The sequence below is a fragment of the Ictidomys tridecemlineatus genome, chromosome 6 (genome assembly GCF_052094955.1).
Source record: "Ictidomys tridecemlineatus isolate mIctTri1 chromosome 6, mIctTri1.hap1, whole genome shotgun sequence".
NCBI lineage: Eukaryota > Metazoa > Chordata > Mammalia > Rodentia > Sciuridae > Ictidomys > Ictidomys tridecemlineatus.
The window spans coordinates 108,500,695-108,522,210 of record NC_135482.1 but is presented as its reverse complement, the minus strand read 5'-3'; the positions used below and the strand labels follow the sequence as shown (position 1 = coordinate 108,522,210).

At 45.0% G+C, this 21,516-nt stretch overlaps 1 protein-coding gene and 1 long non-coding RNA gene across 3 annotated transcripts in view; one reads left to right on the top strand and one right to left on the bottom strand.

Annotated features, from left to right (window-relative positions):
* Nucleotides 1-21,516, top strand: part of Wnt5b (Wnt family member 5B) — a 113,610-nt gene that overhangs the window by 85,081 nt on the left and 7,013 nt on the right. The window contains exons 2-4 of the mRNA XM_005333979.5: nucleotides 13,099-13,235; nucleotides 14,822-15,069; nucleotides 20,005-20,297. Coding sequence (XP_005334036.2) covers nucleotides 13,099-13,235; nucleotides 14,822-15,069; nucleotides 20,005-20,297 — 678 coding nt within the window. The remainder of the gene's footprint in view (nucleotides 1-13,098; nucleotides 13,236-14,821; nucleotides 15,070-20,004; nucleotides 20,298-21,516) is intronic.
* LOC144364986 (uncharacterized) overlaps nucleotides 11,789-21,516 on the bottom strand; it is a 46,568-nt gene continuing 36,840 nt past the window's right edge. The window contains exons 3-4 of one of the 2 annotated variants that reach the window (XR_013423216.1): nucleotides 18,169-18,316; nucleotides 11,789-12,919 (exon numbers count right to left, since the gene is read on the bottom strand). This is a non-coding gene — a long non-coding RNA (uncharacterized LOC144364986). Of the gene's footprint in view, nucleotides 12,920-13,216; nucleotides 13,419-18,168; nucleotides 18,317-21,516 lie in introns of those variants that run through there. The other variant, XR_013423215.1, reaches the window with a different exon arrangement.

The following is a 21,516-nucleotide window of genomic DNA, read 5'->3' as shown; positions in this document are numbered from 1 at the left end:
TGGGGATGGAACCCAGGGCCTCATGCATGCTAGGCAAGCACTCCACCATTGAGTTATACCCCCAGCCCTATCCCCTTTATTTCAGTTCAGTAGTGACCAAAGGCAAGCAGTCCGAGGGCTGCCCTGTGGATAATAGAATGCTATTCTGGTGGTTACTTCCCAGCACTTACATTTGTCATGTCCATGGCTGGATGACACACAGGCCACACCTCCTTTCTACTCAAGCTGCTGTGTCCTCATTCTGCCCCTTACATTTCTATTGAATGAGACTCTCAGCTGGGCCCTCGACCCCAGACCCTCACTCTCTACACTCCATCAATCATTATTGCCAGCTCAGGACTGCCAGAGTTCTCTTACATACAGATCTGATGATGCCTCTCTCCTTTTTAAATGCCTTGGACGGCTCCTGCAGGCTACAGAACAAAGCAGAAACTCCTTGGTGTGGCCTCGAAGACCTCCATGAGGGCCCCAGTATGAAGATTTTGCTTCACCAAGAATTAATAAGATTAATTACATAATTAATAATAAATAAAAACAGTTTTGGATTTTGACTTTGCTTCCCTTGCTCTCGCTCTGTTTGTCTAGTTGAATTTCAGACATGGAACTGTGTGCACGGTATTCTTGTCATTCTCAAAATGTGCCATGTGGTTTTCAGGCCTCTATCCCTACCTACGGAATGCTGAGTATCCTCTTAGGGACAAGTTCAGATACCATCTTCCCTATGAAATTTGCCTCCTTTTGAATGAAGTCTTAGGCATTGTGAACCTCTATAACTCTCTGCTAAATATTATGATCTTGTACATGTTTGTCTTACCTCTATAGCAGAGAATGTCTGTTACTCATCCTTAGGTAAGATCTAATATGTGCTCAATTATACTAGTTGATTTGAATTAGTCACAGAATAAAAAATATTCTGTGTAAATAAAAAATAGAGTCACAGAAAAAAATCCATTTAAATTACTTTCTGGCATTTCTGCTGGGTCTGAAGTTTTTCCTTGATTCTGAGTAGCAAATACAAAATAGTGCCCACTTAGTTCTGATAATGGAAAATTGCTTCAACTTTATCACAGAGTATCTGTTTTTCCTAATGATTATCTATAAAGATGAGAAGTAGAGGTTGTCATTGGAGTAGAAAAAGGATTTTATCTCTGTGGCTGGACCATGAGTTAGAGTGGCCATGAGTTAGAGAGTTAGTTACCCCTATTCTGCATGCACATGGTACTTTCCATGTACCTTTATCATAGCCCCTACTGCACCAAATTTAAATTACAGATTTCAAACGGAGCTTTTGACTTTCGGAGCTTTTGACTTTGTATGAGTGATGATTTGTTTCCTTGTCTGGCTTCCATTCTAGGTAGCACTGTTAATAAATTCTATGTGATAATGGAAATGATCTATAAACCACACCATCCAAAATGACAGCCACTAGCCACAGGTAGCTGTTGAGTACTTGAAATGTAACTACTGCAACTAGGAACTGAACGTTTAACTCATTTTTTATTTAAATAGCCACTGTGGCCAGTGGTTACCATATTGTACAGCACAGTAATATTGAGTTCTACAAGGGTAACATTGTATTAATTTATTATAATTGCCCATACAATGCTAGATAATCATAGACCCTCAATAAACATTTGTTAAACTGGGTGCAGTAATACACACCTGTAATCTCAGGGACTCAGAGGCTAAGGAAGGAGGATCACAAGTCTGAGGCCAGTCTCAGCAACTTAGCCAGGTCCTAAGCAACTTAGTAAGACCCTGTCTAAAAATGAAAAATAAAAAGGGCTGGAATGTGGCTCAGTGGTAAAGCGCTGCTGGGTTCAATCCTTAGTACCAAAAAATAAACATTTGTTAAATAATGAGCTGTTAAGAACTCATCGAGAGCCTGCTGAATGCTAGGTGCTATCCAGAGGCTGCCCTTGTGTCACCCTCATTATGGCAGAGCCCCTTGTTGGCGCAGCACAGAGCACAAGGCTTGGGCTGGGGATGTGGCTCAAGCCGTCGTAGCGCGCTTGCCTGGCATGCGTGCGGCCCGGGTTCGATCCTCAGCACCACATACAAACCAAGGCTTGACCCCCATCATCGCAGCCATTTCCAAGGAATTGGGCAACCAAGGGAACAATTTAGCAAGACCATTGGGAACCTGGGGAAGAGAAGCCTGGCAGAGCCCTCCATAAAATTGAAAAATCTCAGTGGTGAACCAAAAGCCTCTTTAACCTGCCCGGGCCTGAACTGGGTGATCGTCCTTTCTCCTGAAACAGCCACAGAAGTCTTTTAATTTCAAAATTCAGGGTCTAATGGGACCTACAAACTTGGTCTGAAAACTGCTGGCAATGGTTTTAGTTTTGGCAAAGAAAACGCGAGTCGCATGGCATCTGAGAGGACATAAGAAGGGGTGAGCTGCCAGAGTGGAAGGGAAAACCTTTCACCTGTGGGTTTCATTAGAAAGCTGCTTGGCACCTCTTCCCTCTGAGAAGCAAGCAGCACCCCCTAAGGACTGGTTTGAGACTCAGAGGCAGTAGCTGGGGCTGGCATTAGGAGGGCCCATTTGCTTCGAGCTCCTGATTTCCCCCTGGAATTTAAAAACCAAGTGTCATTTCTGCAACAAGCAGTAAGTTATGAGGAGAACTAGCTTGCAGTCCATCTTTCCCCACCCTGCAGTTAGAATCTGCTTGGCCCAGCCCTTCCTTCCTTGTTTTCCAAGTGTCCTGACTGGTAACATGAGCCCTGGACTCAGGGCGGCTGTCCTTCCACTGTTCCTTTCCCTGCAATGTTCATCTCCCACTTGTTTACAAAAATAAATAACTGTCCTATTTCTCAAAATGGAAATTGCTACTTTTTAAAGCAGAAAGTTGGCAGCTTAAGGAAGATTTCCAGAAAGCAAGAAAATTAGAATAGGTGAGGCAATCCCTTCTCTTTCAGGGAAAATTACAGAAATATTGGACTGGGGATGTGGCTCAGGGGTGCTTAACCTGTGCAAGGCCCTGGGTTCAATCCCCAGCACAAAAAAAAAGGAAGAAAGAAAGAAAGAAAGAAAAATGAATGGCTGAATTGTTTAGAAAAAAGAAATTTAGCATAACCTACTTTCATAAAGCCCCATGCATGAAAGACCAGATTTACAAATAATTAAGAATGAGGATTCATATAGTAAAATTACTATAAGCTCCATTATATATATTGGGCTGGGAATGTAGCTCAGTGACAGAGCACTTGCCTAGCTTATTCGAGGCTCTGGGGACCTTGGGATTGATTAATCTGCAGTACCACCAAGGGGTGGAGACACACACACACACACACACACACACACACACACAAAACACATTCCTTCTTTAAAGAACAACAACAAAGAACAAAGTGACAAACTTAGAGTATGCATATAGAAAAAATGACTGTCATATCTCTGTCTCTGTCTCTCCCTTTAAAGAACAGAGTAGCAAACTCCAAAGCCTTTGGGAACCTGCCAAGCAAAATGGATGTGGGAAGCAGCTGGGAGAACAGCGACAGAGAGCAGTGGGGTTTGGGGAAATGCATGTCCCCTCTCCTGCACACCAAGGCATTCATGTTCCAAAAATTGTAAAAACTGCTTTAGTCAAAGAGATTTGGCTGTCTTCCAGTTGGTGATCTCTGCATTTTAAAATAGAATGATTTCCCCAGGTCCTTTTAAAATATGCTCCAGTTTGCAAAATCAGGAATACATCTACTTGGTAGCACAAGATATACTTTTATTCTAATTAGTCCATGGCATACAGAGAGGTTGTCAACCTGCTTTTGGCGGGGGACCAGGACTCCATTTACTTATTCCACTTCCTCTATATGAACTTAGGAATTTGGCAGGCTGGGGGCATAGCTCACAGGCACAGCATTTGCCTATACCACGAGCCCGGGATTTCATCCCCAGCACCACAAACAGTAAAGTATAAATATACCTGGGAAGTTGCAGAAGAGAGTGGCACATATTCAGATCCACGTTTTCCTCTATAGTACTGGACCTCAAAACTTCAGAGCAGGGAAAAATAGATTACTTGAAAGATGAGAGCATCAAGGATTGGGCTGTAGCTCAGTGGTAGAGCACTTGCCTAGCATGTATGAGGCACTAGGTCTGATTCTCAGCACCACATATAAATATAAATAAATAAATAAATAAAGGTCCATCCATCAACAACTAAAAAATATTTTTAAAAAATCTTGGGCTGGGGATAATAGCTCAGTTGGTAGAGTGCTTGCCTTGCATGCACAAGGCCTTGGGTTCAATCCCCAGCACCATAAATAAATAAATAAATAGATAGATAAATAAATAAATAAAAATTAAAAAACTCTTACTTTCGGGGCTGGCTCAGCAGTAGTGTGGAACTGAGTTAGATTCTGGGCACCACATATAAAAAAAATAAAATAAAGGTCTATTAACAATTCATATATATATATATATATATATATATATATATATATATATATATATATATAAAATCTCCAAAAAAATCTCTTACTCTCTTAAAAAAAATGAGAGCATTCAAACATCTTTCTCCCCAATGCCCCCAAAGCCCTTGAAAACAAAGCCTACAGCTTTGACTGCCATGCTCCCCAGAATAATTTCCTAAACCACATTGACTTATGGGTCACACATTGCTGCATTCTTTTGTAAAACATCTTTTTAAACCATTTTAAGTTATCAGGATTTAAGAGAAGGAAATTTCTCTTAATTATCTCCTTTTGCTTGGTCCCTGGGAGAAAGTTGTGCTTTTCCAAATAAGACAATGAGGAATTACCAGTGTCTGCCACTTCCAGAAACTGCACAGAACACTGGAGTCTTTGGGTTTGCTCTACCATCTGAAAATGAGTTGGTCACTTATCAGACTTCCTGAGACACTAAGAGCTGGAGGCCTGTGGAATCTCTATTCTTGGAAACATCAAGAGCTAGATTAGGCCAGGCACGGTGGCACATGCCCATAATTCCAGTGCTTCAAGAGGCTGAGGCAGAAGGATCTCAAGTTCAAAGCCAGCCTCAGCAAAAGTGAGGTGCTAAGCAATGCAGCGAGGCCCTTCTCTAACAAAATACAAAATAGGGCTGGGGATGTGACTCAGTGGTCAAGTGCCCCTGAGTTCAATCCCCGGTACCAAAAACAAACAAACAAAACTAGATTTTAGTGTGGAGGGCTCAGGATCAATTTTTGTGCCCCCACCACCCTACCCTGTGATTGGGCATGCTGTCCTTCATACTTCTCAAACCAAACCATGTACATCAGCACTAGGAATATCAACACATTTCTGGCTTAGCATTTTTCTTGAGGGCCATAATTTAGATCTCATCACTATTCTCCACCCTGTATCCCTCCCCACATCCTTAAGGAATTACTTCTCCTTCAATCCAGAAAGACAATGAGAAAAGATACAATATTTGGGAGATGAGACTTCTTAAAGAAAATAATATGGTGAAGCTGATAAACTCCAAAGTCACCCTCACTCCAGGTTTTAATTTTCATATCCACCAACTGTCGGGAAAGTGGATCACACAAAGGATTGCCATGCCTTGGGGCTAAGAAGATTCACTGAGCAAAGCATGGGAGGGGTGTGGGGAGAGAGAAAGAGAGAGAGGAAGAGGTGGGGGGAGACCTAGAGGCAGAGAGGGACCCTTGGGAGAAATAATTAAGGCTGGCAGGGAAAGGCTATGTTAATTGAGCTGAGCAGAAAGATGAGCATCTGGGGATTCTTTTAAGAGGCTGTGGAATTTTCTGATAAAGTCTTTGGTACATTATTACATTAATATTTGGTCACTATAAAAAATGTCTTTTAAGGGAAAAGGGTATGCACACATACTCAAAAGAAACTAGTGCAAAAGGAACAGCTGGTTACAAGACTAAATAGTAATCGATGACCAAAAAAAGAAAACAACAACAACAACAAAAAGAGACAGAGGTGGTTTTGCCTGATCCTGGTTTCCCAGAGAGAAAACAAAATGCTCCCGGCATGGTAGAAGCTAGTTTGTGTACAACTGATCCGGGCACTACCCACAGGATGCTATGTGGTCTGCATGGTTCCCAGTCCCCTCCCACCTCCCTGCAGTAGTTATTCCATGTGGATGTCTCTACCTAAATTTTCTAACATCCCTTTAAGGCGGAGGTTTCTCTTTGAGGATGAGGATCCTTTTTGCATCCCACACAAAGGTCATATGCCCCATAAGACTATAGCTGTACTTTCCACTGAGAAAATATGTTCAAAGGCCCCAAAAGATCTTTTTCTGTTTTCCATTTTTTTGTTACATCATGTAACATAATGCAGAGAATCGAATAAAGCATAATGTATGCACAGCAGAATAAATTGTTACAAAGCATATAACCTCCTACCCATTACTCAGATTGAACAATAGAGTGCTGCTGACACCCCCAAACTCCTTGATGAGTCCCTTCCTCATCACGATCCCTTCCCTCCATCCTTGAGGAAACCGCTCCTTGATGTTTATGGTGAGCAGTTCCTTGCTCCTTTTTAATGGATTTTCCACCTATGTATGGATCCCTAAACACAATAGTGTTGCTGTGAATGGCATCATAGTTAATATATTCTTTTGTGACCTCTATCTTCTCAACATTGTGTTGATAAGACTCAAGCATGTGGTTACATGTTAACTGTATGTAGCTAGTTAATTCATTTTCATTTGTGCAAAATATTTCATCATAGAGCACAATTAGTTGATCCATCCATTCTACTGTTGGTGGGCATTGGTGTTGTTTTCAGCCAGAGGTTAACATTACTGCTTGTTTGGTTGTTTGGTACTGGGAATTGAACCCAGAACCTTGTGCATGCTAAATGCATGCTCTACCATGAGTATATCTCCAGCCCAGAGATCCCATTCTTAGATAATATTTATATATATGGACCTTTATTTATTTATTTTTACCTGGGGCTGATAATTGAACCCAGTGCCTCACACACGCTAGGCAAGTGCTCTACTACTGAGCCACAACCCCAGCCTCCCTGAGATCCCATTCTTGACATACTACCAGACGTGATAAGTCCATTTTAAGGATCCACATACATACTACTATCAGAATAGAAATGGATGATATTACCTTGACATTCATTCTAGAGACAGTGATTGATTTGCATATTTCTTTGGTTCTGTGATTCCCCACCCCCAGGTCTTTGTCCCCCAGGTTAGGATCCATTGGCTTAAGGCAAAGGCATGTAAAAATTTCCATTTAAGACTGTGTGGTGGCACACACCTGTAATCAAAGCAGCTTGGGAGACTGAGGCAGGAGGATCACGAGTTCAAGGTTAGCCTCAGCAACTTATCGAGGCCCTAAGCAACTAACAAGACCCTGTCTCTAAATAAAATATTTTAAAAAGGGCTAGGGATGTCGTTCAGTGGTTAAGTGACCCCGGGTTCAATCTCTGGTTCCAAAAAACCAAAAATTTCCATTTAAATAGGTATGTGTTACTAGAAAGACCTGGTGCATTAATTCATTACATATTACTGTGGATGGCTTCATACAGTGGTTCTCCAGTTTTCTCATGCACCGAAATCATCCAGAAGGCTTGTTAAAACAGATTGGTAGGCACCACCTGCAAAAATTTCTGATTTAGTTGATCTGGGTGGGGTTTAAGAATTCACGTTTCTGGGCTGGGGATGTGTCTCAAGAGGTAGCACGCTCGCCTGGCATGCGCGGGGCGCTGGGTTCGATCCTCAGCACCACATACAAATAAAATAAAGATGTTGTGTCCACTGAAAACTAAAATATTTTTAAAAAAAGAAAAAAAAGTATTCATGTTTCTAACAGGTTTTCAAGTGATGCTGATACTCTTAGCTTGGGGACCACGCTTTGAGAAACCTGGAACTTGATATTACCTTTACAATTGAGAACCGAATGTAGGGAAATCCATTTAGTAATTCAAGAGATAAGAATAAGATATGACTGAGGGTATAGCTCAGTGGTAGAGTGCTTGCCTTCTATGTGAGAAGCCTTGGGTTTGATCCCCAGGACCATAAAAAGAAAAAAAAAAAAAGGTACATAAGACACAATTCATGAGAGTGAAAAGAGGTCAGTTAGCAGGCTCTTGTGGTAGCTCAGAGTATGGCAGTAAGAGTGAAGAGTAGGAAATAAATTTTTTAAATACTGTAGAGGGCTAGGGTCTAGCTTAGTGGTAGAGCACTTGCTTAAAATGCTTAAAGCTCTGGGTTCAATCCTGAGCATAGAAAATAATCATAATAATAATCCTATGGAGACACAGTCAGGAGGCCTTAGCAATTGATTTGCTATCAGGATAAAAGAGTGAGGACTCCAGAAAGACACCAAGGTCTCAAGTCTGATCCAAGAAAGGAACTGAAGGGCAAGGAACAGGCAGGATTGGGAAGATGGAGTCAGCATTTTTTACCTTTATTTGATTTATTTATTTATTTTTATCTGGTGCTGAGGATCGAACCCAGGGCCTCGCTCGTACTAGACCAATGCTCTACCACTGAGCCACAACTCCAGCCCCTGATCAATCGGCATTTTTTCTTCCTACTTCTTAACTCTCTAGGAAGATTCATGGTCAAAAACAGCAGCACCAGGGTAACTGATTCCCTAAGTTTTTGGCCCTGTTCCTACATCATCATGGGAATGTTCCTGGGTAATTGCTCTTGAATGACCCATATCAGATTGTGGAAAGACTACCTGCTTTTCATAATGAGTGATTCTGAAAACATTGGGAATGGCTGAAGGCTTCCTTTCTTACAATCTCTCTCTTTCTCTTCCAAAACACCTTGAAATGTTCCCTCTGTGACCGCACCGCGTCATCATGTGAAATCCTTCCTGTTCTTTTCCTTCTGTTTAAAGCCCACACATTCTTCAGGCCCTACGCAAATCCCACATCCTGGCTGCAATTGCTCCTTGGACTCCTCTGGCACTTCTGTGTCCTGCCTGCCTTTCGGAGAGGGTTTTGTTTTCCCCAGCTAGACCAAAGCAGCTCAGGGAGCAACACCTCAGACTTCTCCACATTATCTTGTCAAGCGGCAGGGTACTTTATGCTAGAAGCTGGATGTTACTCATGTCTTTGAGAAAAGGACAAAGACAAAACTGGGACCTCAAATCTCTAAGATCTCTGTTAGCAGCAGATTCTGAAATAAGGAGATATGACGACAGAGGCCGTTTTCTTGCTGACAAATGGAGTTGGGTCTTATGGAAGTCAAAAGAACTCTGTCTCCATGATAGGCTGGCCTTCACTGTCTGCTTCTTATTTCCTTGAGAGCCAAAAGAGGGCTTTTCTCTTTCAGTCAACAAATATTTATCTAGCACTAGATTGTGCACCATCCGAATCACTGGAGAGAAAATGGTGAACAAGACCATTTCCAGAGATTATGAGGGCAAGAAACAAAAACACATGTCAAAGGATTCCATGTTAGTTTAAATAGAATTTTATGCTGTCAGCATAGAGTCTTCTCTTACTGGAGACATTGGTTATTTCACTGTTATGACTGATCTAAGACTTCTGCCCATTTTTTCCCTAAGCCCTCACATAACTGCTCCGGCCCTCCCCTCTGCCAGTGCCTTCATTCCGGGCTGGATGGATGTGGCCCCTTAAGGGAATGAAAATTGATGACCAAGTCCTAGCAGAAAAAGGAAGAAAGCCTAGAATTCCTAATTTCAAATATGTGCTCCTTTGGTTGCAAGGGTAGAGAAAGTCAGTGTGATCTCAGTTAGGGACTTTGGACATGCCACAGAGAGGACCTGGATGGGATAGGAGAGTTACCTCCCTGGCTGGGGATGGAACCCAAGGCCTCACACATTTTAAGCAAGCTCTCTACCACTGAGTCGCATCCCAGACCCATCCCCTCCCCTCAATGCATAAATTTTTCTGGAACTGGGGATTGAACCCAAAGACACTGAATCCCTAGCACTTCATATTTCCTTAGTTTGAGACAGGGTTTTACTAAATTTCCAAGGCTGGCCTTCTGCCTCAGTGCTCTGAGTTGGTGGGATTATAGGGTACACCGCTGTGCCTGACCCTCAATACATATTTAATGAATGAATTTACGGAATGTATGAACAAATGAATGAAGTAGAGCAGAGAGGATGTCTGAGCAGCTCATTCTGACCTCCCCACTGAAGGATCCTGACTGAGAATTCTTCATCTTCCCTTCCCCCAGCCCTAGCCTTTCCAGGCACTAGCAAAGAATAGGGACTCCTGATTCCCACATACTCCACCACTCAGTATGTTATGTATGAAATGGCGCTGGCCTCTTCATAAGGGGGAACTTTTTAGATTTCCCAGGACATCTGTAGTTATGACAAAGGCAGCAGAAGGCATTCAGCTTCCCTGCCTTTTGGGTATTTACCAGATCTTTCTTCCTACACAACAGAGAGCCACCCCAGGCTGAGTCCTGCTGTAAATCTCACCAGTGACCCACCCACGGGGCTTTCCATCTGTCCTGCTCATTAAATCCAAACCACACAGCTTCCTTCCTCCCCAGTGGGCTTGAGGCAAGAAGCGTCCCTTCTACCCACACTAATGAAACCAATCACAACATTTACCTTTCTAAGACATCCTTTCCCCTGTCCCTTCCACCTGGCTCAAGAATGCAACACAGGCAAACAGCTGCCCAGCTTCAATTCTGGGGCCCTTGATGGGGTGGCTCATATCTGTCTGGCAGGACAGAGCATCCTGAGACGCTGGTGCGTGTGCACATGCAATGGGTTACTGTAGTGTGTGTGTTTGTGTGTGTGTGTGTGTGTGTGTGTGTGTGTGTGTTTAGTTTCAAGTACCACACATTTGGAAGGCAGTGAAAGAAGCCACCACATGTGCTAGATCTTTTTTTTTTTTTTTCTAATTGGTAATTTTTAAAATATAATGTTTCCTGGACTGAGACTTTGATAGAATGACCATGGTGGGTGGTGGGAATAGTTTCTGGGAGAGATTCCTGTCTCCCTACATGTTTATAAGGCCTGGAAGAGCAGGATTCACAGCTCTTAGGAAGTCCGACCCTTGTTGGCCTGACAGCTTGTCACTGGGGCAGTCAAAGCCACAGGGACCATTAGAGGCACTTTGCTCCTGTCCTTGGCTCAGACTCAGTGGATCTTCAATGTGGCCTCAGTTGAACCTGAGAGGAGAGGGGCCAGGAAGATTTCACTGGAGCCTGTTGGAAGGGTGTGAGGGAGGTGAGAGACGCTGGTGTGGGGGGAGAACAGAGGGATGGGAAGTGTCACCAGTGGGGAAAAAACTGAGCTATCTGGTGATGGAATGTGTGAGGATAGATGTGTGGCCACTGGCCCAGGGAATAGGGTGTTTGGGGGAGTAGTGTTTGAGGACATGGTAGTGGGGATGGACATTCTGGTGGGCAAGAGGGAAGGAAAAGAGAAGGGAGTTGGAGAAGCAGGAGGGAATTAGTCCCCATGAAGGACTGGTAGGTGGAGTTGGGGATGTTTGGACAAGGAAACTCTTTGAAGCTTTTCTCTGGTCCTCCCTACCCTGGACCAGGTCCCCTCCCCTCCATAAAGCCATTAGCTTCTGGTGCCAGCCCTATCTCTGCTCCATCTCTCTTGGTTCCAGTCGATGCATTCACAGACCTCCTGCCCTGAGGGACGGGGGAGGATTTATGGGGGGTCGAGGGGAGGGGGCGGGGGCATCCTTTAGAGGAGGCAGGAGAGGTCTGTTAGGAAAGTAGGGTGTGGGGAGCTGTTAGTCGGCCGCGCTAGAGGCCGGGTCATTTCCGAGCTGCCTCTGCATGACAAAGGGAAGGAGCGAGCCTCTTCTTTGATCTGCCCCCCCGCCGGCCCCACACACCTGCCTGTTGGTGCCCCCGCCCCAGCTGAGACCTCAAGAAGAAAAACCAAAAGGGGGTGGGGAAAGGCCGTGTCCCAGCGCTCCTGGATCCTGCTCAGGCCACCTTTCTCTCTTGGTGGCCCCAGGACAAAAATATTTCCTAAGCTGATGACCCAAAGCACCTGCCGCCCCCTCCCGGAGAGCCTGGAGACCCAGAACCCACGAACTGGCGTGGTGAGATGGGGGCGGGGGCAGCCTGGAGCAATGCTGTGTGGTTGTGTGTGTAGGGCTGGAGGTGTAAGGGGTCCTGGGAAGAAGACTCATTGGAGATGTGGGGTCCCGCCCCAGATAGAAACTAAGGGAGAAGCGAGGTGGGGGTGAGCAGGAGGGGGCGTGTGTTTATCTGCTCACTCTAGGATCCAGAAGCATGGATTTCCCGTATGTTTCCAAAGGCTTTGGGGACGTGGAGCACAGGCATTAGTTTCTAAAAACGCAAGGCAAAGATGTGGAGCTCTCTGGTGCTCCACGGGATGGGTGGTGGCTTGTGAAAGATGCGTCCTCACCACACGCGCTGGATGCGAGAGATGCAGCCCAGGAGCCGGCTGTGTCGCTCGCCCGCAGTTGGGAAAGGTGCAATCCCGGAATCGCCTCACGGTGGGTGCGCAGAGGCCACCAACGCTTTTGGGACAAGGGCTCGCGGTTGGCTGCACGGCTATTACATTTCTCAGAGAAGTGCCTTGAAAAAGTGAAAAGTCCTCGTTCTTCTCTGTGCTATTATTTTTTTTTCCTAAATATTTATTTATTTATTAGTTATTGGCGGACACAACATTAAGGGTAAACAAGGGTGGGGATTCAGAAAACTTGTTTGGAGAGAGAAGGATTCAGATGGAGAGGGAAGACTCCTACTTGAGTATGGGTTAAATCCAGTTCGCCTATTAAGAAGAATCTGAAGGTCAGAGAAGTAGATCTCCAGGCTGGGGTGAGATGTGGAGGGGATGGTCCTCCTTTCTCAGGATGTTCTAGAAGAAGGGAAAGTGTGCTTTGCAACCGTCAAAGCAGCTTCCTATGCGCAGCACTGCACAGGCTCTGTTCTTGAAATGATTTGTTTTCATTCCTCTTTTTTGGTTTCTCAGCTCATTATTTCCGTTGGAATTAAGTCCCACAGTTTGAGGTAGGAGGCCTAAAAGCCCTATGGTGAGAGGATAAGCAGTAAGAGGTGGAAGTTGGAAAGGGCTGAATTTCCTTGGGGAGGATTTGACTTCAGGTCCATCCCAGAGCCCATCCCAGCGCTTTTCTGCATCCCTCTGCTCCCTCCTAGTCTTCTGTGTCTGTTGCGTTTGCACCCTGATTCTCCCTTCATTTCTCCAGGAAGCTCCACATTGGAAGCTGTCTGTCCCAGGGCACTGGGGCGGGCTGAGGCCGACCATGCCCAGCCTGCTGCTGCTCTTCACTGCAGCTCTGCTCTCCAGTTGGGCCCAGCTGCTGACGGATGCCAACTCCTGGTGGTGAGTGAGAGGGGCTTTGGTCCTGCTCTGTACCCTAAGGTTCCTTGGGTAATCAAGGTGTGGGCAGGGGGCACCATGGGTTGTGATCACACCCTGTCCGTAGGAACCTGATAGGGCCTCTTGCATCCCAGGCAAAGATGGAGAGCTCCTTTTTGCTCTCCAGTTCTTAGAGGTAAAGATTCCCTGAAAATAAAGGATTTGTTCATTTTTTTTTCTTAGATCCTGTTAACAATCCCTTTTTCTTGAACCTTTCCCTATCCTCATGAATTGTTATAGCTTTTTTATTGAGTTAATAAAAATATTCATAGCATGCAGGAGGCTCTGGGTTTGATCCCCAGAACTGGGTAGGGGAGGAATGGGGAAGAAGGAAAGGAAAAAGAGAGAGAAAACCCTATGAAACTGGGCGTAGTGGCACATGCCTATAGTCCCAGCTACTCAGGAGGCTGAAACAGGATAGTCACTTGAGTGCAAGCCCAGCCTGAACAACACAGAAAGACCCTGTCTCAAAAATATATATATTGGGCTGGGGCTGTAGCTCAGTGATAGAGCGCTTGCCTGGCATGTGTAAGGTACTGGGTTCGATTGTTAGCACCACATAAAAATAAATAAAATAAAGGCATTCTGTCCATCTACAACTACAAAAAAAATACTTTTAAAAAAATGGGTGTGTTGATATCTGGGGTTTTTTTGTTTGTTTGTTTGTTTTTGGTTTTTTGCCAGCAGCAGCAGAAAGAGTAAAATTCCTGTTTTTATCAGTCTAAAGACTAGATGAGGGATTTGCAAGACCATGTGTGTCCTTCTGAGTTTTTAAGACCACTGTCATTGCCAAGTAACAAGGAAATGGCAGACGATCACTACTTATTTTGCATGATCTGTGACCCACTTACATTTTTATTCAGATGGCAAGTCTATAGCTTTCTCATCTAATTTAATGCTTTATTATGTCTAATGGATGATGAGAAAAAGGGAGATCCCTGAACTGATCAACAGTGGGTTAGGGCATGTGTGGAGTGAGATATGGAAGTGAAAATGTTTAGAATACATTGTGATGTGTGTACTTAGACTTCTATTTTAAAGGCATAGGGATTCCATTGAAGGGAATTGATTTCCATCATGTACCCTGCACTAGGGCTAAACTGAACCGATCATTCCTACTCCTTCAACAGGCATGTGTCAACATTTGGCTCTTTTTGCCCTCTGCCTTGAATAACAGCTGCCCTGCCCACCCCACCTCCTTCTCTGTCTTTTCCCCATCCTTTAAGACCAGTGCAAATTCTGGCCATCTCCTTATACAGGATTCTCCCTGGGGGAAGAGCTTTCCCTATATGATCATAGTAGATCCAGAATCTTGTCTGTCTTAGGCATTTGACATCTCACCTATCATTTGCATTCACTCCTAGCTTTCCCTTGTGTCCTTTTAAGACTTGAACTCTGTTCTACTAATTCCCCCTTCTAAGTCCTAGGTCCTTCAGGGCCTGGTACCAGAAAATATCCCATAATTGTGTTAGCTGAATGACTTTATGCTGCTCACAGGCACACACTCACTTCTTGTCCTCTCCGCCCTGCTTTCTTGATTGCTGTTGTAGGTCCTTAGCTATGAACCCTGTGCAGAGACCAGAGATGTTTATCATCGGTGCACAGCCTGTGTGCAGTCAGCTTCCCGGGCTCTCCCCTGGACAGAGAAAGCTGTGCCAGTTGTACCAGGAACACATGGCCTACATCGGGGAGGGAGCCAAAACGGGTATTAAGGAGTGCCAGTACCAATTCCGGCAGAGGCGATGGAATTGCAGCACTGTTGACAACACGTCTGTCTTTGGCAGAGTCATGCAGATAGGTAAGAGGCCACTAAAATATGACTTGGCCACAGGAACTGTGTTCACATTGGCTGGGTTCATTTAAGCTGTTCCAGGACTGGCACATCAAGAGCCCAGACGGGGGCCTCCTTGGGTTCTTTCTAGGCTTGGCAGCAGCATGCAAAAAGGGAGAGAGGCAGGTACATAAAGAAGCAGCATTCTGGATAATTCTCCATATCCCTGCAGCCTCTGCTTTCCAGCTTCACCCTGGCAGGCTCTATGTGACTCACCCTGGGTGGAACATCTGAGTTGAGTTAGAGTGGCTTAGGAGACCCGCCCATCACTGCTGCTTTTGTCTCAAAGACAACAAGGGCCTCCCTTTTAGTCTTTTTAGAGTCTTGGGTAGAGAACCCTAAATTGTTGTCCTGAATAGCTGTAAGATGTTTGCCTCTTCCACTTGTACCCTCAAGAGATAGAAACTTTGGACCAAATTGGTGATAGCTGTCATTAACCCAACCCAGATCCAGTTTTAGCTTTTTTCATTTGAAAAGGTATGCGTGTGTGTGTGTGTGTGTGTGTGTGTGTGTGTGTGTGTGTGTGTGAGAGAGAGAGAGAGAGAGAGAGAGAGAGAGAGAGTGGGGGAAGGGGACAGACTAAAGAAGAAAGATGAGAGGGCCATGTCTTCCCGGATTCCTGTCCCTTTCTCTCTCCCACTGCTGGTCTAGGATTCTTTGGCTGCCCTATTGCTTAGATAGAGGTGTGATCTGAGGTCTAATTGTTTTAGGTCCTTTTGAAATGCAATCCTCCCCTCCCTGGCAAGAAATCGAGAAATCCGGCCCCATTCTACTAGGACTTATCCCCAGGGCCATAAAAGGAAGGTGTTGGAGCACTGTATTCTGTCCTGTCTCACATTCTCCCAGGACAGCTTCCCATCAGAAGGTCATATTCTAGGGTTACCTGTTGCTGGGCTTTCCCATTGGCAGGGGGGTTGGGGAGCCAGTGATTTAAAATCCTGTATTACCAGGGATGCTTGGGAGGCCCGCTCCCCTCCCACTTATTCCAGACTTCTTTCCCCTATCCCATGTTGAGAAGTAAAAATGGGGGAAAGTATACTTTGAACTTAACTGCTCATTCTCTTTTTGGGGATCAAGGTACATAGAAAGGAATGCTCCTGTGTTCCTGAGACAGCCCTTAGGGGACAACTTTTCTGAAAGAGTGGACTTGGGGTTAAGTGGGATTCACTCACAATTTGTGGATTCTTCTAGAATTCCCTTGGTATTCGTCCCTTCTTCCTGGTGAAAGTCTCAGCAGCATTCCCTATCCTGCCTTTGGGGTGAGGACACTAGCATGATCCCTGTGTCCACAGAGGCACTTCAAGGAATCAGACCATTATTGAGGCCCTAATGAGTGCCTGCCACTGGCTGGATCCTTTGATGTGCTGTTTCATTCAGGTGAAGTCTAGAAGGTGTCATTTTTTTCTAGGAATTAAAGTACCGCAGCACTCTTCTGGGTTCAGATTGCGTGGCGGAATGACCCATGGAAGGCAGCCCCATGGAAGAAAGCACCTCCCACTGTACCCTCTTCTGTAACAAACTGGATGCTTTTCCCCATCCTTTTTGTAGCTTTCCTGAAGGCTCATACTTCCTGAGAAGCTGTCTTCCCTTTCTCCCACTGGCCCTAGACAGAGTAGCTCCTGTTGAGAAACCTCACTATCTGGCCTAGGACTTCCAAGAGGTTTCTTCCTTCTTTGAAGCTGCTGCAGAAGTCTATCACCAGAGGGCAGCAGTTGCTTGGAGGAGCCCTGGCACTTCACCTGGCCCCTGAGGAGCCCCGAGGCACCTTCCTGGCAGTTAGTTGGGCTGCTGTGGTAGTGAAAGGACGCGTGTGATGCTGTTCTGCTGTCTGCCTGGAAGGAGACAAGTTTCAGGGCCTAACCAGTAGCTCTATGGCTGATGGTTTATTAGCTTGTATCTTTGAGTTGTAACTCTGAATTGTTTCACATATAGATAAGCCCCCCACATTGTTCATCCATTCTAAAGCCTCAAGTTCTTCTTCTGAAGGTAGCTCTAGTGCTTTGCTTCCAGAAACCTAAATAGAGCCCCATGCAGGCAGAGCTACGCACAGCCAGTGTCTAATGATGTTGCCTCTCCTAGACCAACAGAAGTGACAGCTAATGCACCCAAGGGCATGTTCTGATCCCAAACCATCCTGAGGACTGGAACTGTCAGAGTACCTAGTATCTGGTGATATGTAACACTCACCTGCAAATACATTTTATTTTAAAAGGCAATTCTGAGAAGGCTGATTCAACTCTGAAAGCATTTAGCTAAAGGAAGAAATCAGACATATGTAGCTTGGGAAAAGAAAGCATAAAAGGCATATTATTTGTTTTCAAACACTGAAGAACTGACAAATGGAAAAAGGATTAGACAGTGTCACTTCAGCAGGCAGAAGTTGTCGGGAGGCAGACTTTGGTTTTTTAATACGAAGAACATTCTGGTGACCAAGTCATTTTTAAAAAGATGCAGGCTGGGTGTGGTGGCACATGCCTGTAATCCCAGGGAGTCAGAAGGCTGAAGCCAAAGGAACACCAAGTTCAAGGCCAGCCTTAGCAACATAGTGAGGCTTTAAGCAACTTTAGGGAGACCTTGTCTCAAAAAATAAAAAGGGCTGGGGGTACAGCTCCGTGGTAAAGTGCCCCTGGGTTTAATTCCTGGTACCAGAAACAAACAAACAAAAAAAGATGCAATGGTTTGCTTTGAAAGCCCCTCTGGCTTCCCTGAGGAATTCTGAACAAGGAATGCTGCCAGTGGATGGGCTGTAGCTTCAAAGACTATTTCTCAGGACACCACATCAGGGAGTTGAGGCTACATTCTAGAAACATTTCTCAGAGATGAATTCCTCAAACTGCGTCACCAAGAGGCTCTTTAGCCATCTTACCATCACGGTCCTCAATGTCACAGTCCTACCTCCCTAGACCAGATGCCTCCACTCTGTAATTCAGCACTGGTTCAAACATCCGTCCTGGTGGCTGAATCATGAGCAGAACTTCCCGCCATCATTTGGGTTTTTCTTGGGGCATTCCTATTCCACTACTGACCAGAAGCTGGCCCCTGGTTAATTGAGAAAAACTGACTCACCCAGTGTGGTCTGGTGGTACACGTCATTGTGGTGCTGAGGTAATGAAGACGTAGGGCCAAGTGGGGGATCACTGCAGACCTTTTAATTGATGGCGACTGCTGCTGTCTGCATCTGCCAAGACGGGACCGTGGGACGTCTATTTCTCACCTTGGAGATGTAGGAGAGGAAGAAAGAGAGAATAGAAAGTTTTGCCCAGTGCTGAGACCAGGATTGGACCTGTTTATTGCCAAGAACCACTCCCCACCTCCACATCTGTGTCTGCATAGGTATTATTGATTATTTCTTAAAACAGCTTTATGGAGAAATAATTCACATCCCTTACAGTTTACTGTTTATTGTTGTTGTTGTTTTGTTTTTATAATGCATTGTTTAAAGTATACAATTAAATGGCATTTAGTATATTCACAAGGCATGCAACCATCACCAATAATTCTGGAGCATTTTTATCACCCCATGGAAAAAGTGCACACCCTTTAACTGTCACTCACCATCCCCTTATCCCCCAGCCCAAGGCAACCACTAATCTGTCTCTATGGATTTACCTAGTCTGGATTATATACTGTGTGGCCTGGCTTCTTTCATGTAGCATAATGATTTAAAGGTTCATCCATGTTGTAGCATGTGTCAGGACTTTATTCCTTGTATGGATGAATAATATTCCATATTCCATTGTATGGACAATACCCTATTTTGTTTATCCATTCATCCACAGATGGATATTTGGGTTGTTTCTACTTTTGGCTATTATGAATGATGCCACAATGAGCATTCATGTGTGAGTTTTCCTGTGGACATGTTTTCCTGTCCTTCGGGTACATTCTTAGGAGTGGAACTGCTGGGTCATATGGCAACTCTATGTTCCGCCTTTTGAGGAACTGCCAGACTGTTTCCCAAACCAGCTGCACTATTTAACATTCCCGTCAACAGCACGGGAGGGTTCCTTACCCTTAACCAGCTTGTTATCAGCTGTATCTTTGATGATGGTCACCCTGGTGGATGTGAAGTCTCATTTTTATCTTTGATATGCACGTTGGAGGCTGAGCATTGTTTTTTAATAAACATTTTCATTGAAGTAGAACATAAATCATGGGGGGTAAGCGATTTGCTACAGAAATCAAAAGGAATATAGTTGGGATTTTCTGTTGGAAGTGGTCTGGATATTTAGAGGGACCATTCTCAGTGTCTGAAATTGTAGGTGCCATTGGTGTGGTTCCCTACTGCTCTTGAGTTAGGAGGCAGTGTGGATCCTGTGGAAAAGAGAGGGAAACAGCTTGGACAGTGAGATTCTAGTTCACTTTCCATTCCTGGTCTCTGCCACTACCTTGCTAGATAACGGCAGCAATAAAAAAGACAGATGTGTAGCTCACAGAGTGGTGAGGAATTGCATCTGTGAGGGAGACATTTTTGCTAGAATGCAGTCTTCTACTATTGATCCCATGATTTCTCTCTCCGTCTCATTCTGCTGGCCTCATGTGGTCCATAAATTTCTGGCTGCCATCCTCCTTCAACTGAGGTCTTCTCCCGGGAATCTTCGAGTCCTATAGACCTCTCTGTAATGAATATGAGTAGAGGCCAGGCCTGGGGGGATTCCTCATAGGGTTGAGCTAAGGGCAAGAGGCAGGGGTAAAAAAGAGGCAAATAGAGCTGTGGGAAGAGAAAGTGCGCCTCCAGACAGTGTTTCCTACCCCTGGGAGGGACACAGCAGAGGCTTAAAAATAAATGCATAAAAAAATAAAGGTATGCTGTCCATCTGCAACTACAATTTTTTTTTTTTTTTAAAGAGGAAATGGAGAAAAGGAAAGACCTTCTTGACACCGTATTGTCTCCTCTTGCAGGCAGCCGGGAGACCGCCTTCACGTACGCTGTGAGCGCCGCCGGGGTGGTGAACGCCATCAGCCGCGCTTGCCGCGAGGGTGAGCTTTCTACCTGTGGCTGCAGCCGGACAGCACGGCCCAAGGACCTCCCCCGGGACTGGCTGTGGGGTGGCTGTGGGGACAATGTGGAGTATGGCTACCGCTTTGCTAAGGAGTTTGTGGATGCCCGGGAACGGGAGAAGAACTTTGCCAAGGGATCAGAAGAGCAGGGCCGAGTGCTCATGAACTTGCAGAACAACGAGGCAGGTCGAAGGGTAAGAAGGACCTCCACCCTCCCCTCCCCACACACCGCAGGCCAGTTGGCCCATCCTGGGCTGAGCCAGGAGCTGTGGCCTGGCCATGAAGGCAGTGTGCATATGTCCAACTGAGGAGGACCTTAACGTTGCTGACCTAGGTACCATTATTGAACAAACCCCCTCCCAAGGCTCCGCTTCCCATTGGCCACATTCAGTTGTCACTTTTTGTTGTTATTGTTTTGCTTGTTTTTTGAGGCAGGGTCTTGCTATGTTGCTCAGGCTGGGTCTTCAAATTCCTGGGCTCAAATGATCCTCCTGCCTCAGCCTCCTGAGTATGTGCTGAATCTCATGCCTTGGTCCTGAATCTCATTTTTGAAACCTTACTTGTCACCTCATAGGACTTCTGTCCCTGTAGAACTTAGGTGTAATATTTGGAACAGGATTCTAGACTAATGGAGCAGAGTCCTTGACCTGAACTGTCCTCCTTTGCAATTAAACAGAGAAGACAATTAGCAGTTTAGGCCATTAGACCTGGCCTAGGATTTATGATTTGTTAAAGGCTCAGGTAAGTCCCAGAGCTGTCTTTTAAGAGCTGCTGCTACACATATCCAGAACACTAGTTGAAAAGCACATTCAAACAAGCATTCTTTTCTGCTGGAAGTTTTTTATCTTTTTTTAATCTTATTTTTTTAAAATATTTTTTAGTTGTCAATGGACCTTTATTTTATTTATTTGTATGCAGTGCTGAGAATTGAACCCAGTGCTTCACACATGCTAGACAAGTGCTCTTCCACTGAGCCACCACCCCAGCTCCTGTATTTTATTTTATTTTTTTTATCTTGAGACAGAGTCTCCTGAAATTGCTGAGGCTGCCCTAAATTTGTGGTCCTCTTGCCTCATCCTCCAGAGCAGTACAGGTGTGTCAGGTCTCTGCGAAGAGGTTTTTTTTTTTTTTAAAACAAGAGTGGAAATGAGAAAAGACAGCCGTCTTTTTAAGGCTGCAGCACCCTGTCTCATCAATTTCAACTGAAAACAGCCACTTTCTAAGCTTCAATATCAGTAGAAGCTGAAATTAGGGGAGCTTGGCTTCTCGTTTGTGCAGAACATTCTCGGGCAGTTTCCCTTTGTGGAGTGCCGAGAGCATGCCCCTTTTCTGCCTGCACCTTATTCATGAGCATCCTTCTCCAAGCATATGTCTGGCTCCGCCTTGGTCTGCCTCTGCCACAGGAAGCCTGCA